We start from the raw sequence: 15,729 nt of genomic DNA on the forward strand, positions 1-15,729 counted from the left end.
TAGCTACATTTCAACCAACAACATACTTTCTAATACCATTCATGTATGATACAAGTACAGTATGTCTATTATTTGTTAATGGGTTCATGTTGTGTTTCATTTACAGTACATGCCTGCAAAGAAAATGTCCCATCTGGGACAATTAAGTAAGTGTAGCTCAAGAGAGAATCATGGAAAAACTTGTAATTGACTGCTAAAGCTCAAACAAGACTAATGCTCACCTGTCAATTTCTTTTGTCATAAGGGAAGAGGAGCTGAAGGACTGCACATTCAATATCAAATTATTTTCATACATTCTGGGAATATCACATGAGCACTGTGGGTTGAGTAATTTCAGTGATTTATGAATCCAAACAGGATAATGACTATTACACTCCTGGGGTGCTAGGAAACTGAAGGAAATAGCAAAAACACTGGCAAAAGAAAACACAACAAAGTTTCTATTTTAACATTTATTATTTAATCAATTATGTACAAATCAAGATGACACATTACATAGCAATGGTATAACGCCACCTTATTTATTTCAAAATACAATCATGCCAGCTTCTACAGAACAAAGCTCTGTGTTAAGAATAGTTAACAGCAAAATAATGCTGCAATACGGTATACAGCAAAGACTTCAAAAGAATGCATGGCTGTCAATAACTCTCCTGCAGGTTCCATCATACAGAAGTGTTTTTTTACAAGTTTGTTGTTGTAATTGACCCTTCTAACATAAGTTGGTTTAGCGAAATCACCAAATTAAAAATGAACAATAAAGGTAAAATTATTTTCAAAAGTGTTTTAACTTGCCTGACTGGCACACATGCATTGCATTATCAGCAAGCCAATAGGCCAATGAGAGCTAGCTTAGTAAGACTATAATATCAACAAATATCTTAAACATCACATGTATCTTATCTGAAGGTTAAATGTCTCTCAAAGTGCCAGAGATGACTACCTACCTAGAGGTTGCAATTGGGACTAAATTAATATGTTACAGTAGGGTGTACACTTACACAAGCAATGAATGAATTTAACAGCCCAAAACACTATCTTCTCTTTTAGGACACTGTATGCTTTTAATAGGATTTAAAATAAATAAAATCAAGAATGTGTTAATGTTACTGAAAGTTGGTATAATCAAACACTCTGGCACAGTCCATAAAAAGCACCATGGGCTTATCTGAACAAAAGCACTTACATTAGGGGTCAATTAAATCTCTACACTGAATTAAGTTAAGGCAGGATCTTAATTGACCTACTGTGTATTTTGTTCTTAAATCAACTTTTAACTCGTTTTTTTTAAATTTCACACGTCAGTGTGTAGTATCACCTGAACCGGCATTTCAGGTTAAAACCTCAGAACATCAACTCCAATTAAATTGCTCACTGGAGTTGATATACAGTAGTAACTAACACATCAACGTATAGTTAATTATTGATTCTGCCCTAATAATGAGGGACATTTACAGCAACACTATAAAATATAACTTGAACAGACCAACATCTTTCTTACAGAAGGTAAACTATTGTACAGGACACGTATTCCTTTTACTTCCGTAAAATGTGGAAATGCATTTTAAAGCAAGAACGGGATGCACTTTCCACAAAAGGATGGATTATAGGAGTATGGAACACGTTACCCAGCCATGCTATCAAAGACAATACCCTAGCTTTTTTGGAAATGGGTAAAATCCTTAGATCAATTAGCAACTAATAATTTTTCTACATGGGCTAAATGGCTTCCTATCATGTGTGATCTTTATTATTTACAACAAAGACCTCAACACTGATGCTAGTGAAAAACAAAATCTGAAAAAAGACTGCAACATCAAATGTTGGATTTGTGCTTGATTTCTGTCCCTTATGCAAGTTTACTTGCATAACTTGCATAAGTTTACTTGCATAAACTAAATTTTCAGTTTTCCTATTTGTTTTACAATGCTAATGCAATGCCTTTACAGCGCTTGCCTTGACTTCCATTTAGCTTCCCCAAATCATGGTATGTTCTACCATTCTCTAGCTTGATTTCAATGTGCTTCACTACATTTTCTGTTTTTCCAAGGTATAGCACAGTATAATTTTATAATGGATGTTAAATAACTTTTAGAATCTATCCAGGGGGAAATGGAAATGCTTACCTTGTCTTTTACCTTATTTTACCTTTACTCTTCACGCCAACTATGGTTCAGACTACAGTGTGACTTTTTTGTTAAAACAAATCTTGCTATACTGTATTTTCCATTAACACTGCAATCGGTTTAATCGCTAGATGAATTTCAAATGGCCTGCCACCTTCCCTTGTTCTCGTCTGATCATCACAACGTCCTCTCAAGAACTGCCCTGTAAGCAGAGGATTGTGGAAGTTTACAATGTGTTACCCACACCGACAAGGTATTGATTTCAGCCACTGCATATTGAGTAAGAGAAATAAAACTCAAAAGCACTGCTGTAGTAATAATAAAGTGCTACCCTGCTGTCAACCACCGTTAAGATCCCTTACATCTATTTTTTAGTCACAAGTGTGTAAATATTAAGGTGGGATGCTTCCCTTAGAAAAAGAAGGCTCCCCAAGCCTGCCAGTCAGTTTTCCAGGCTCCCTCAGTGTCCTTGCATGTCGCCCGTGCTGTTCTGCCCTGTGGTGGCACTCAGGTACTGCCAGCTCAGAGCAGCCAGCAACATGGCAGCAGAAAGATAGACCGGAGAGAGACTTGAGACACGGGAGGGCAGAGGGTCCTGGGACAGATTCTTATCGCGGATGGAATCCAGGATTTGTAACGTCCTGTCCTGTGTAGGGTCTGTGGGTGACACCTTCTGTCGAATCTGGTGAGGATGAGAAAGCCAAAAATTTATTTTAGTTCAGATCCGATGTAAAAAAAAAACATCTGCAGTTTTACTTTAATGAAGGCAACTTTTATTCTCTTTAGTTGCTGGTTACAATAAAATACCAGTCACTTGTTATACAGAACAGAAAGAGAGAACAATGAAGATAAAAAAAATAATCTGTCTGATTAAAGGCAGTTCAAACAGTAAATATTTTAACTCACTTCACAGAATAGCCATAGTATAGGTTCCTCACTTGCATATTCTCTCACACACACGAACATCCTTCCTTTCACATCTCATACCTAAAGACTGACCGACTAAAACCCACCTCCTGAATGTACTGAGAGATAATGACCCGCACTGCTCCGATGTTGGTGGCCTGCATCATGAGGGTCACTGCCTGCCCCTTGCGGATTTTCACCACACCCTGGAAAACCTGTGGGTTGTTGTAGCAGGCTGACAGAGTGGCTATTGCCATCACCTGGGGTTAAAGAAAGAGAAGTATGAACAATTGAGGTTACAAAGAGGAAAACGTGGTCTGCCTTGCTCTCTGTAGTGTACAAGTCAAGAAAGCGGACATCCCTTTAGAATTTTTTTTTAAACATCAAGCAATCATCAGATGATAGTATAATCATAGGAACCTCCCCTTTAGCCTAAAGCTCTCTATACACATAAAGAACTGAATTCAGTTCAGCTTGTGCCGTAGTGTCCTTGTAGGTTAGCATGTTCTGAAGTAAACATAAAATGCAAAATAAAATACATTTTTTACATTTTAGATAATCCATTAAGTCCTGTGTACATAATCAGCATTTATACACTATCTTAACTTGCATGCACCTCTACAAAAAATCTTCTCAAGAGTTAAATCTTTACTCTTCCTAGGATTGCTAAGATGAAACAAATGAGAATTAGTTGAAGGTATTCTCAACCTCCATCTGATTACTAATTAACTTGACTGGCACTTATTCAAAAGTCATTTACTTCTGCACCCACTTAAGCAGCTGCATATTTAACTAGAGAAAGTTTGGGTGAAGTATCTCACTCAAGGCTACAGCTACAGTACAACAGCTCCACCTGGGATCTGAACCCTCAGCTTACTAAATGTGAGTCCAGAATCCCTAACCTCTACTCCTCACTTCTACCCTTGTTTACAGTATGTTGGGATTTTGGATTTCAAGGTAACCTTCCCCAGTGTGGTCAGAAAGGGCTATATGAGGATTCTACTCTAAATTACGCTGACAACACTGCAAATGTGCCTTTTTTCTCAAAGCAATTTTGGTGTGAGAATCCTTCCCAGTCCCTGTTAGAGAAACAAGGGCAGGGAGGTCCAGGTGTCTAGGAGACCCACCTGAGGGATTGCGCAGAAGTTAAAGACACTCTGGTTCCGGAGGCGGGAGAGGTAGCTGATGACGTCTGGCACGTGATGGAGAGCGTCTGTCACCAGGAGGTTGAGACAGCTCAGGGCTGAGTCCAGGTGTTGCGGCTGTGCAAAGTCCTCCAGCCTGGCAGCAAACTGACTCCATGCCTGGAGGAACCACAGAGAACAACGTGCACAAAAACACAATACTTTTAAACAGGAGCCCTTAGAGCATAAGGCACCTGCCTAATTAAGAATGGCCGACCTGATATCAGGTGGAAGATGAAACTGGAACAGATGCGTTTGTACATGACACCTTAACTTTGAGTATCATCTATTAGGGAAACATAACAAAATAGAACCAGATCGGAGGTGCTCATTTTAACATTAGAGCGCTCAGCTCTATCAGCGTATTAGGTCACAACCTGTTTTGTGTCATACTGTATTCACCAAAAACAGTAAGGTGCTGCACAAATGAAATGTCATTCTCTAGATAACCATATAGCCACTTCATCCACTTCAAGGTTGTGCCTATCCTAGCAAAGCAAGGCAGGGTACACCCTAGACAGGACACCAGTGTATCACAGGGCAGACGGATAAAAATACACACTCACACCAGGGCCAGTTTTTCCAGAAGCCAATTAACCTACCAGTATGTCTTTGGACTGTGTGAGGAAATCAGAGCACCTAGCAAAAACCCATTTTAATATGGGGAGAACATACAAACCACACAGATAGCAGTCCAGGTCTGGAATTGAACCCAGGGTCCCAGTGCTACCCTATATGTGGTCTATCATAATGTAAATTATGATTTACACCAGGAAAAGAAAACCTAATCCACTCAAAAAACAAAACAAATCCATCTACACCATTACAACGATTTAAATACAGAAAGTGATTTTATGTAGAATTCATTATCTTACTCTAAGAGTACATCATTTCCATTTGTTTTTATTTACATAAAGATGGATACAAAAAGATGTAAATACATACACATATAGTACTATAGCTCCAATTATGTGTTAACAATCATAATAAAGCATTTTTTAACAAACATATCCTAACATGAAATACATCTATGGAATTGAAATCTCTTATGCCTTTAGAAAACCTTCAATATCCTCAGAAAGTATTGGGACAGCAAGGTCAAAACTGTTATTTTTGCTTAACAGTCAAGTCCATTCTATCTGTGATGAAGAGACTAAAATGAATTAGAAGTGCTGTATAATATCTCTCTAATTCATCAGATAATGTTTTATTTTGGGGGAATTCCAGACATTTGATCACATTTTAATTTCCCTTCAGGATCAATAAAGTCTTATCTATCTATATTAGAAAACATATTTTATGTTAGAATCAGTGACTTCATGTGTCAGAAGTATAGGGATACACAAAAAGTTCAAAGTCAGTTTTTGGTTGCATATTCCCTTGAGTCACTAAGTGCCTTAGTGACGTCTATGGCCCTTTGAGTTCACCAGACACTGCGTAATTACGTGAGCTGCTTTGCCAAGCCTTTGTTGCAGTCATTTTGAGTTCATGCCTATTCTTGGGGTGTTCTGACATCAGTGATTTTCTACACATGTAAAGTGTTCACTTAACCGAATTTAAGTCTGGAGATTGCCTTGGCCAGTCTAAGATTTTCTGCTTTTTTCTCCTGATGCACATCTTGTTTCTATTAGCTGTATATTGTGGTTTCATTGTCATATTGCATGGTGAAGCTCTGAACACGAAGAATGGAAGCTTTGTCTTTCATATAAGCAGACAAAATGTTTCTGCAAAGTTCAGTGTTCATTCTGCCATAATTATTTACATCATCAGTAAAGGCCAGTGAGCAAGTTTCACAGACAGCCACGCATGCCCAAGCCACGACATTTCCTCCACAATGCTTCATAGCTGTTTTGGAGAAAGAGCCCTTTCAGAATCTGCAGTGCTTTTCCTTCTGTACTCTTTCAGCTTCAAAATAGTCTGTTTTTCTTTAACAAAGTACTGTAGTTTTCACTTTGGCTTTCAGTTACAAAGTCCACAGAGTGAAGTCAAAGCAACAGGGGATTGGTCTTTTATGAGTGCCTAATTATGCCTGACCTCACTAAAACACTGACAACTGTCATTCAGTTGCTCCAATACTTTTGGTTCTTCAAAATAAAGTTGTTGAGCACACTTCATTTGTTTAATTGGCTCAAAGGGGTAGAAATCAATTTACTTTACTAAAAATATACTACTTAAATGATGTACGTTTTTGTAAGAAAATGGTTTTTACCGGTTCACAGTAAAATTCCCAGGTCAGACTTATGTGTCCCAATATGTTTGGAGTTCATACTTCTTAAAATGTAAATACAACGGTTAAACTTTTGCAAACATGCAATAACCAAAAAGGCTACTCTAGGCTTAATGTCATTGATGGTATTTAAAAACATTAAAAAACATTTTAATTATGAGATATAAAATGCCAACACTATCTTAAGTAAAAATATAGTAAATCACTGTACTATTCGTCAACTTTTTCTTATTTTCGAGATATCTTATGTTTAACTGTTGGTCAAGTCCGTGACTTTTTATTCAGAGTTAAGAAATACTCTGCTGAGAAAAAAAAGTATTGCTCAATACTTTTTTTTCTCAGCAGAGCGCTCAAGTATGTGGTTTGTGAAACAAATCAGCATTAAGGAGACTGTGGTCCTTATTTATCTTGTGAGAAACAGCCCATTTCACAGTAGATAAAATTAGGGACCATTTCCCACAGTTTGCCTAAAGGACAAGTCAGGCTCTCTGACTTCCAGCTACTTTTCCATCATGGGTCTGAACTTTCATATAGAGGAACAAATCTGTTTTGTGCAACATAACTGTGTAACTGATAATATTATCAGTTGCAGCAACATCCTGAATGACACACCCTACCATGGAGCAAATCCATTTTTTTAATTCTAAAAAAAAAAGTACCATGATTTTGTACACATAGTGTAACCTGTAAGGAGCATGTTTCAGTTTTAAGTTACGCATCACTGAGAAATGTAATTACAGCAAAATGTCAAATGCAGCAGGCTAGTTCTCTAAGCCGATAATGTTAACATAACACACTATGTGCTGCCATGAATATGTTACACACAACGAACATGTTATGTCAAAGCCTTGCTAGTGCCGCATGCATCCAAATTGTCAGCAGCCATATCACCCTGCAGCTCACAACTTACAACCCACTGAAGCTCTGCAGGTGTGAGCCTGGTCAGTACCAGGATGGGAGACTCATGGGAAAGCTGAGGCTGCTGTTGGAAAAAGTGTTAGTGGGGCCAGTAGAGGGCCTGCAGTCTGTGTGGGTCCTAATGCCCCACAATAGTGACAGGGACACTATACTGTAAAAAGGTGCTGTCCTTCAGATGAGACATAAAACCGAGGTCCTGACTCTCCCTGGTCATGAAAACACCCAGGGTGTTTCTCGAAGAGTAGGGGTGTTACCCTGGCATCCTGGCCAAATTTCCCATTGACCTTTACTAATCATGGCTTCTAAATAATCAGCTTCATCACTCTGTTCTCCTCCCCACTGATAGCTGAGCGTTCTGGCGCACTATGGCTGCAGCTGCATCATTCAGGTGGATGCTGCACAGTGGTGGTGGTGGAGTCCCCATTACCTGTAAATCGTTTTGAGTGGAGTGTACAGAAAAGTTCTACATAAGTGTAAGGAATTCTTATTAAAATGTAAAAGATAGATAGATAAGACTTTATTGACCCCGAAGGGAAATTGAGGAAAACCTTAAGACAGCGTTGTTTCATGCAACAAATTGAACGATAGTGTAGCGCTCTCGGGGTCAAGTGGGTATGCGCCCTCGCCGCTGCCGCCTCAGGTCGGACCCCACCGCTGGGGACTCGAACCTGAGACTCCGGCGCCACTCAACAGGGACCCAGCCAGTTGAGCTAAAGGGAGATCTCTAAAAGGGAAGAAAAGGCTACGATTACCTCTTTTGGCCAGAATGCCCGGCCCTCCTTCTGGTCCTCCAGGTAGTCACGGATGATGTTGGTCTTTTGCAGGAAAAGGCCCATGGAGTTGGCGAGGTCTGTGGCTCTGCCCACCTCAGGATCCTCCAGCTGGGAGGCAGAGAAGAGGCGCGACAGCCCGATGCCAACCAAACCAGCCACATAGTGACAATACTGCCAGAGATGAGAAACACGACTACATTAAACCTGAGGGGTTGCACGCTGCTGTAAGGCATTTCAAAAGACTCCATTAATCACTGCTGCAGTGTACAGCTAAGACTTTTTATTTCTCACTCCCCTATAAGTACCTGTTACACATCTGTAAATCTGAGACAAACACAAATATAACTAGAAAGCTTAACAAGCATGTTTCCTTAATCTATCTCTGATTCTCTAAAGAAAAACTCTACTAACTTTAAATACATTTTCTGGACTAGTGTCAGATGAATGCCTTCCTTTTATATTTTTATGGATATGTTTTCAAAAGGATTCAGCATATATAGCACTTTATTAAATTAATCCTTTTTAGTTTGTCTTATTTTTTAATTACATTTCTTTTTTTTAGTCTTGTTTTCTTTAGAAAACAACAATAGAAGAAGCTGGAGGAACATTGGAACTTTGTGCAAACTTAAAATCAATAGTAATGATTTGCATTTTATACTTTATAAGGATGGGACTCTATTACAGATAAAGGGTGAGGGTTTGTTATAATCCAAAGCTATACATGTATGAATTCTGACTGATGGATCCGATATGAAATTGTAAAGTAAAATGATTATTAAAGCTTTGTGCTCAAACACAATGACAGATACTTGATTGCTGGATGCTAGCATGCTTTTCTAAATCACTTCCATACTAAGGAAGATTTTCCTTTTTTCTTCAGACAGAAAACCTGAGATTCCAAGACACTGCTTCTGAAAACAATCAGTGAAGTGCTCTGATAGCATTGTCTCACTAGTCATTTTTCAGCATTGCAAGATTGTGTTTGAATCCAAGGCAATAGGAATAGACAGATTAAGAGACATCATTTTTGTACAACATGACAGATCTCCACTAATTTTTTCTCTGCTCTAGATTTGAAGGACAGAACTACATTTCTATTCACATTGAACACACAATCAGAATCACTACAGCAGAATCTTCTAAATAACCATGTACGGCAGTATGTTCTAAGGCTAGGAAGAGGGCTTAAGTTACCTTGTCCCATTCCTTCATGGAGCCCACCTTCTTCTCCAGGAACTCTGCCATGCCCACTCCCATGCAGTGGCAGATGTCAAAAATCACATCCCGGTATTCCTGGCCCAGGTTACGGAATTCTAATGAGATCTGCATCAAGAAAATAATAATCACTACACCATGCACAGGGACTAACTGGGAAGAAATATGCCCTCATGCACAGGAATGTGTTGTGTAATCAGGGCGCAGCATTTTCTATTCAACACCCTGTTATTCAAGAAACCTTCACAACGGTTACTAATGTTCTTAGGATTTGTCGTGCTGACTTGGTCAGTGATAGAAGTGAAGTCATTGGTAAAGTGAGCCACCTTCTGATGCAGACAGATACAAATAAAATACAGTAAATCATCCATTTGAAAACATCCTAACATTGCAGTGCCAGTCTACTGAAGCAGGACTTGTAGCGTGATCCAGGGACAGGAGAGAACCCAATTGCCGGGCAAGAGGCAGTCGAGTTAGGGAACCTACAAGCAGCACGCAGAGAACAGTCCAAGACTGCATGCACCCAGGACCAGAGGGAACCCCAAGCTGGGTCACATCCGGGGATTTATTTTGAAGAACACCTGGAATGAGCTTGGTCGCAAACCAACTCCAGGTGCTCCTACTCTGCAGGTGATTAACTTCCCCAGCAACTTTTGTAGGGAAACGAGTTAACAATGACATACAGTGCAGTCCATAAGCATCTGGACAGTGACACATTTTTGTCGATTTGGCTCTGTACTCCAGCACATTGGATTTGAAATTAAACAATGACTATGAAGTTAAAGTGCAGAATGTCAACTTTAAGTCGAGGGAATTTATTCGAGGATCTATATTGGGTGAATCGTATATGAATTACAGCCCTTTTTATACATAGTCCTCCCATTTTAGAGGACCACAAGTAATTGGACGGACCGTACTGTAACTGGCTGTCCAGGCACAGCTACAGTAGCATGACACAAATATTACTGCATCTTTGACCCTTATAAATATTTCAGAATACATACTGCTGCTACTTTCTACTCTGGAGCACTGAATTTATCATTAGTTTATTGAATGCTCCATTTATTATCCCTGTGATTCATTGTCAAGTGGTAAAACACACTCATGCTCTATTAAAAACCTCTCTGAATTGGAAATGAGAGAACATCCGTAAATGAACAGAAGACAAAATTCAAAGGGGAACTCAGCTCAGTGCAGTTAACTCCGTCCCATTGGGAATACTGACCGTTGGGAAATCCTCCAACACCTGCCGGTCCTTCTCCTGGCTCTCGGTGAAGCGCCAGTCTTCCTGGTACAGAAAGGTGTTGAAGTTGTGTAGCAGTGGGACCTTCTTGTCCAGTGGAATAGTCATATCATCTTCCACCGTGTCCAGAGCACGAAGCACCAGATAAAAGATACACACTGCGTGTCTGAGGGAACAGAGAGGAGCGCACCTGCTCAAACACCCGGAGAGGAGGGGCGGTGGGCAACAGTGACAGATAAAGTACAGTACATGACCGCGTGTACACTACGACCACACAGGGGAACCTGCCATAGGAGAGGCCCAGAATTGACCTCCCCCCACATACTGTATATGGAGTGTGTTACAAGTATGGGCCCACTTGTAACTCACAGTACAACCCACAGTGAGTTAAATTTCCTATGGTTCAAAAAAATAGTTACTATTTGATTGTTACTGTAATTTCATCTGCATTTGTACCACTAATATTCAAATCTTGCCTAAGTCACAAGATTTTCTAAGTATTATCTCGTTATTTGCTTGGTGATTATGGTAGTTGTAGAGTTAGATATATGGATATACAATTTAATTAAAATGTACTTATATAATTGGCAGGGCTTATCCAAATGACCACATAAAGGTCTGTGATAGACAGATTGATTTGGGTATTTAAAAATGATACTTACAAACTAGTTTTAGAAGCAAATGGAACTTTGCTGCAATTTTTTAATTACCCACAGGTCATTGCCACTGCACCACTGCATAAAGTTGTATTATGTCACCTATACCACAAAAGTTGAAAAGTGGGACTCTCAAAAGAAAAGTAAAAAAGAGCAGTTTGGGTTTTTCTGGGCCACCACCAATGAAGACTTCAATACAAAGTCAATCTTAACTCTTGCTCATTGCTTGTTAGCAACACGTCACCTAGCTATTCCTGCGGTGACTGGTGAGGAAATGGTGGTATCTAGTCCGATGAAGAGGTACTGTATTCACCAAACCAATGATCTCCAATAATGGTGTGGGCAGTGAACTATTTATCCAACTGAAAGGGGACATTTTACAGAAAATACAACAGCTAGACAAGTAAAGCAGGATATTGTACCAAATGGCTCCTTTGAACTCCCTGGGCCTTTCCTTAGAGACATTACCCAAAACAATGATCGTTGGCTCAGAAGATGAAAATCAAATAAATGAGTTAAGTTACTTTGTTATCGTGCTATTAGTGTGTAATGTGAGAGGAGAGGGCAGAGGCCCAAAAAATATTTATAATTGGCCTGTAATTGGAAGGTTATACCACTGAATCACACAGATATATCTGGATTGCTACAAAGATAAATTGTATACTGTAGCTATCCTAAACCATACTTGCTGAATAGTTTGCAAAGTAATTATGCGTCACTTATTCCTGTAGATTTATGTCTACAATCTATGTCACTCTACATTGTTTTGTCCTTGCTTACTTTGACAGTTAATTGTTCGTATCTATTAGTTATATTATACAAGTTTCCTAACTTTCTATTCATCGATTTTCTAACTGCTTTATCCAACACATGGTTGCAAGGGTGTCAGTGCCTGTCCCAGCAAGCAACGGGCACGAGGCAGGATACACCCTGGATAGGATGCCAGTCCATTACTGTGCTCCTACTGTACAAACGCAAACGTGCGCAAACTCACACCAGGGCCAATCTTCCTAAAACCAATTACAGTAACTTATCAGTATGTCTTCGGATTGTGGAGGAAACCCACGTGAACATGGGGAGGACAGACAGTACTGTACAGTACAAACTCAGAAACTGAACCCAGGGCCCCAGCGCTGTGAGGCAGCAATGACAACCACTGTGCCATCATGCTGCCCACCTAACCTTCCATAAAATATTTTAGAACGTATTTAGATCACGGTGTATTATCTTTAATGTGTATTTTGAATGGAACTGGTATACAGTATAAATTAATATTAAAAGGCAGTTGTTTATTGTATAGCGAATAGTACCGGTTGCTTTAGCACTAATTCGCTGATACTGTCTCAATTATTTTAAAATCAAGGAACGACTGGCTGTCGAAAAAAAAATACTATTCAACTTCGGTCTTTTTCGATGAGCAACTATCCAATATTATTCATGAGGGAAATCTACATTTTCTAAAGCGCACTGAGCTGGTGTCAACGTCCGTGTTTAACCTTTCACAAGGGCGACTAGAAATTGTTTACAAACAGTCACGGTTCTGAGAGCTGAAACTCCGTGACCGCCCTAAAGACTGTTCATATCCCTGTCTCGAAGTATAAACGGATATACGTAAGCATATTATGTAATAATATCAACATGGAGCTGCTCCCAGATTGTCAATATATATATACATTTACCACCCTCATATTTAAAATAAAAGTTGCAATCGTTATGTAATTCTTTGGTAATATTTTGACGTTCTCAAGGTCAATGAATGTTGTTTCCATAAAATTAAAATAAACGTAGAGTATTCTATGCGTATTATTTCTCATAATGTAGTTATTAGCCAACACAGTTTAAAAGTGAATTGCATTTTCATTAATTTAATGGGCGTTATCGGGTAAGACCAACTCTTTCGTTGTTTACTATCTCAAGCAAGACTCGGCGCTTCGTGCAGACTCCGCGGGGGCTCGACGCAACCGAGCTTGTCAGTAGAGTCAGTGACACTGTCCAAATCTCACGGACACCTACCGTAACTCTCCGTCGAGAGCCTGGATCACGGCTGCAAAGCTGCGGCTGGTCTGATTGAGGTAGAGGTAGCAGGTTCGCAGGCTCTCACTCATCGACTCCTGGCATGAGAAACACAGAAACACCGGGCGTCGGTAAGACAGCCCCGTCTTCAGGGCAGGGGGACGGGCCGCCCACCAGCCTTCCTGGGTACCCCTCTCACTTCGCCTGCCCCACGACAGCAGAGGCCGCGAAGTTGTAACGGGGCCCCGTGGTGGCGCAGAGAGAGTCCGTTTGAACACCGAGAAGGGCAAGGTACTCTTGCAGCATGGGCCGGCCATGAAAGGACTGCACTGCCGCAGTTTTAAACTTTTATACTGTTTATATTCCTCTCATCTCCGTGTCTGAATATCCCGTGCGTGCTCGCTGTTCAGGGGGAAAGGGCATGGCAGCCATATCGCCCCAGTCCACACAACACCTTCCACTCCTCCTACATCCCCCAAAACAGCGCTGCATGGCACCACGCCTCTCTCACCCATACCAACTACAGACCAAAACACACGCACACACTGTACTGCCCCCTCGACTAGCCCGGAGCTGTTACTGACTGTACAGACTTTATACATCCTTTAAACAGTACATATTGAAAAATAACCTAACGTCTTAATACATAAAGTGTACTGCAGGACGTGGTTATCTTTAAGAATCATCTTAACGGTTTAGGAAATACAGAAAATGGACGCTATCGTATAATTTTGGAGTCTCGATACATTATAATTTATATAGCTGGTCCGACCCCTAGTGGCAACTGGTGACCCTTTTCATTGCTTACTTTTCATCACAAACACACGCTGTAAATGCTTGATGGTTATCATAGCTTTTGTCAGGTGAGAAGGACTGATTAATAAACTAGCGATGTTTCCAGATTATACCAAATACCAAAGCAGCAAATTAAATTAAAAAAGATGTCCATAAAATTCAAAAGTGGGCAGATACCTGGCAGCTTCTGTTTAATACAAACAACTGCAGAGATTTAAGTACAAGCAGAAAAAAAACTCATTAACTATAATATAAAATGGGAAACTTTGAACTCGAAGAGGATACTTAGGAAAAGACGTAGGTGTTTATATGTTCACACACCTTCTACATTTTATAGACAATATGGGGAGGCAATTAAAAAGGAAGAAAAATGCTAGCATAGTTAAAAGTAGAAGGCCTAGAATACTGAGTAACATTTTTGGTCACCATGTTATAGAAAAGGTACAGTACAGGCTGGGGCTTAAGGTAATGTCCTACATTGAGAAGCTGAAGAAAATATCTTTTGGGTATTCAAAATCTTTAAATGCATAGACAGTCACCATATCAGATTTCTTTAAAGTGAACAGTGAAACAAACCAGAGAACACAAGTACAAACTCCTGTTTGGTATTTTAAAGGTAAAGCCTATACACTGGCTTCTTTCATGAAATGGCCTCATCTTGCTTGTAAACTTTTAATATTCATATATAATTACTTTACTGTCATTTTATCTAGGTTGTACTTGTGCAACATCATATTTTCTGCTTGTATACTTTAGTGCAAGTCAACAAGCAGGGTTTGCTGCTTCTACAGTGTTTGACTATTCAAGACTCCACTTACAAATAGTTGCATTCCTAAAAAGAGGTCAGTTATTTAACGCGTATGAGAGCAAACCATTCAACACTCAAATCAACAGGAATTAACTAATAAATGCTATATATGGTTTTTACTATCGCGAAAGACTTCAATTTCCTCCAGAGCATGCTGCTATCTATGATGTATTAATATAATTTGTTTGTATGGCTTTACTTTTAAATAGTGGGAAAAAAAACAAATGTGTTCGTTTAAAACCCATATTTATGCTAATTTAATTAAACTATGCACTACAGTGCATTTCCAATCTTTCGAAACCAATGGGGGAAAAGCAATCTACACAGCTGTAACCGGGATTAAAAGATGCAATGACACATTTGAATAAAAACATTTAATTGAAATGGTCATTTTCCTTCGATTTGTGTAATGGTGTGTTATGTGGTACTTAATATCACTTAATTTCCTTATAACTCAGGTTTTTACTTTACTCTGACTTGATGGAAATAATATAGAAAACTAATATTAGCGACACCTTCAGATAACATTTTTTGCTATACCTCACAATACAGCACAGTGCCTTTCTTAAAAATGCTAGACCTACTACAATGAAACAAAGTGTCTCCTGACAACATTTATTTTTATACTCACGTAGTCCAGTTTTGGCATAACCGTCCTACAGCCTCCCATTTTAAATTTGAAAAGATTATATATCTCTTCTGGGTGGCCAAGTGATTTCAGTATATCCATTTTTACACTTGATCTGTAAGAGCAGTAGTGATGCTGCAGTAAGATGTACAGGTGAAAGATGCAGGTTTATGGCTCGATAGCCTCTTATTTGACATTAGCATGGTCGGCCAGGAGAGGTACCGCCTCCTCCACTCA

At 39.5% G+C, this 15,729-nt stretch overlaps 1 protein-coding gene across 2 annotated transcripts; it reads right to left on the reverse strand.

Annotated features, from left to right (window-relative positions):
- Positions 1 to 437: 437 nt before the first annotated feature.
- fdft1 (farnesyl-diphosphate farnesyltransferase 1) lies at positions 438 to 15,729 on the reverse strand. 2 transcript variants are annotated; one of them, XM_088940013.1, is made up of 8 exons: positions 15,496 to 15,729; positions 13,262 to 13,359; positions 10,575 to 10,758; positions 9,329 to 9,457; positions 8,114 to 8,305; positions 4,160 to 4,336; positions 3,140 to 3,292; positions 438 to 2,808 (listed from the first exon to the last, which is right to left on the reverse strand). In XM_088940013.1, the coding sequence occupies exons 1-8, from the start codon at positions 15,592 to 15,594 to the stop codon at positions 2,587 to 2,589; spliced, it is 1,254 nt and encodes a 417-aa protein (XP_088796139.1). In that variant the 5' UTR covers positions 15,595 to 15,729; the 3' UTR covers positions 438 to 2,586. The 2 variants fall into 2 exon arrangements, with proteins under 2 accessions (XP_088796139.1, XP_088796132.1); XM_088940006.1 differs by lacking the exon at positions 15,496 to 15,729 and having other exon boundaries at positions 13,262 to 13,776.

This window comes from Atractosteus spatula, chromosome 2, assembly GCF_055471065.1.
Source record: "Atractosteus spatula isolate fAtrSpa1 chromosome 2, fAtrSpa1.hap1, whole genome shotgun sequence".
Lineage (NCBI taxonomy): Eukaryota > Metazoa > Chordata > Actinopteri > Semionotiformes > Lepisosteidae > Atractosteus > Atractosteus spatula.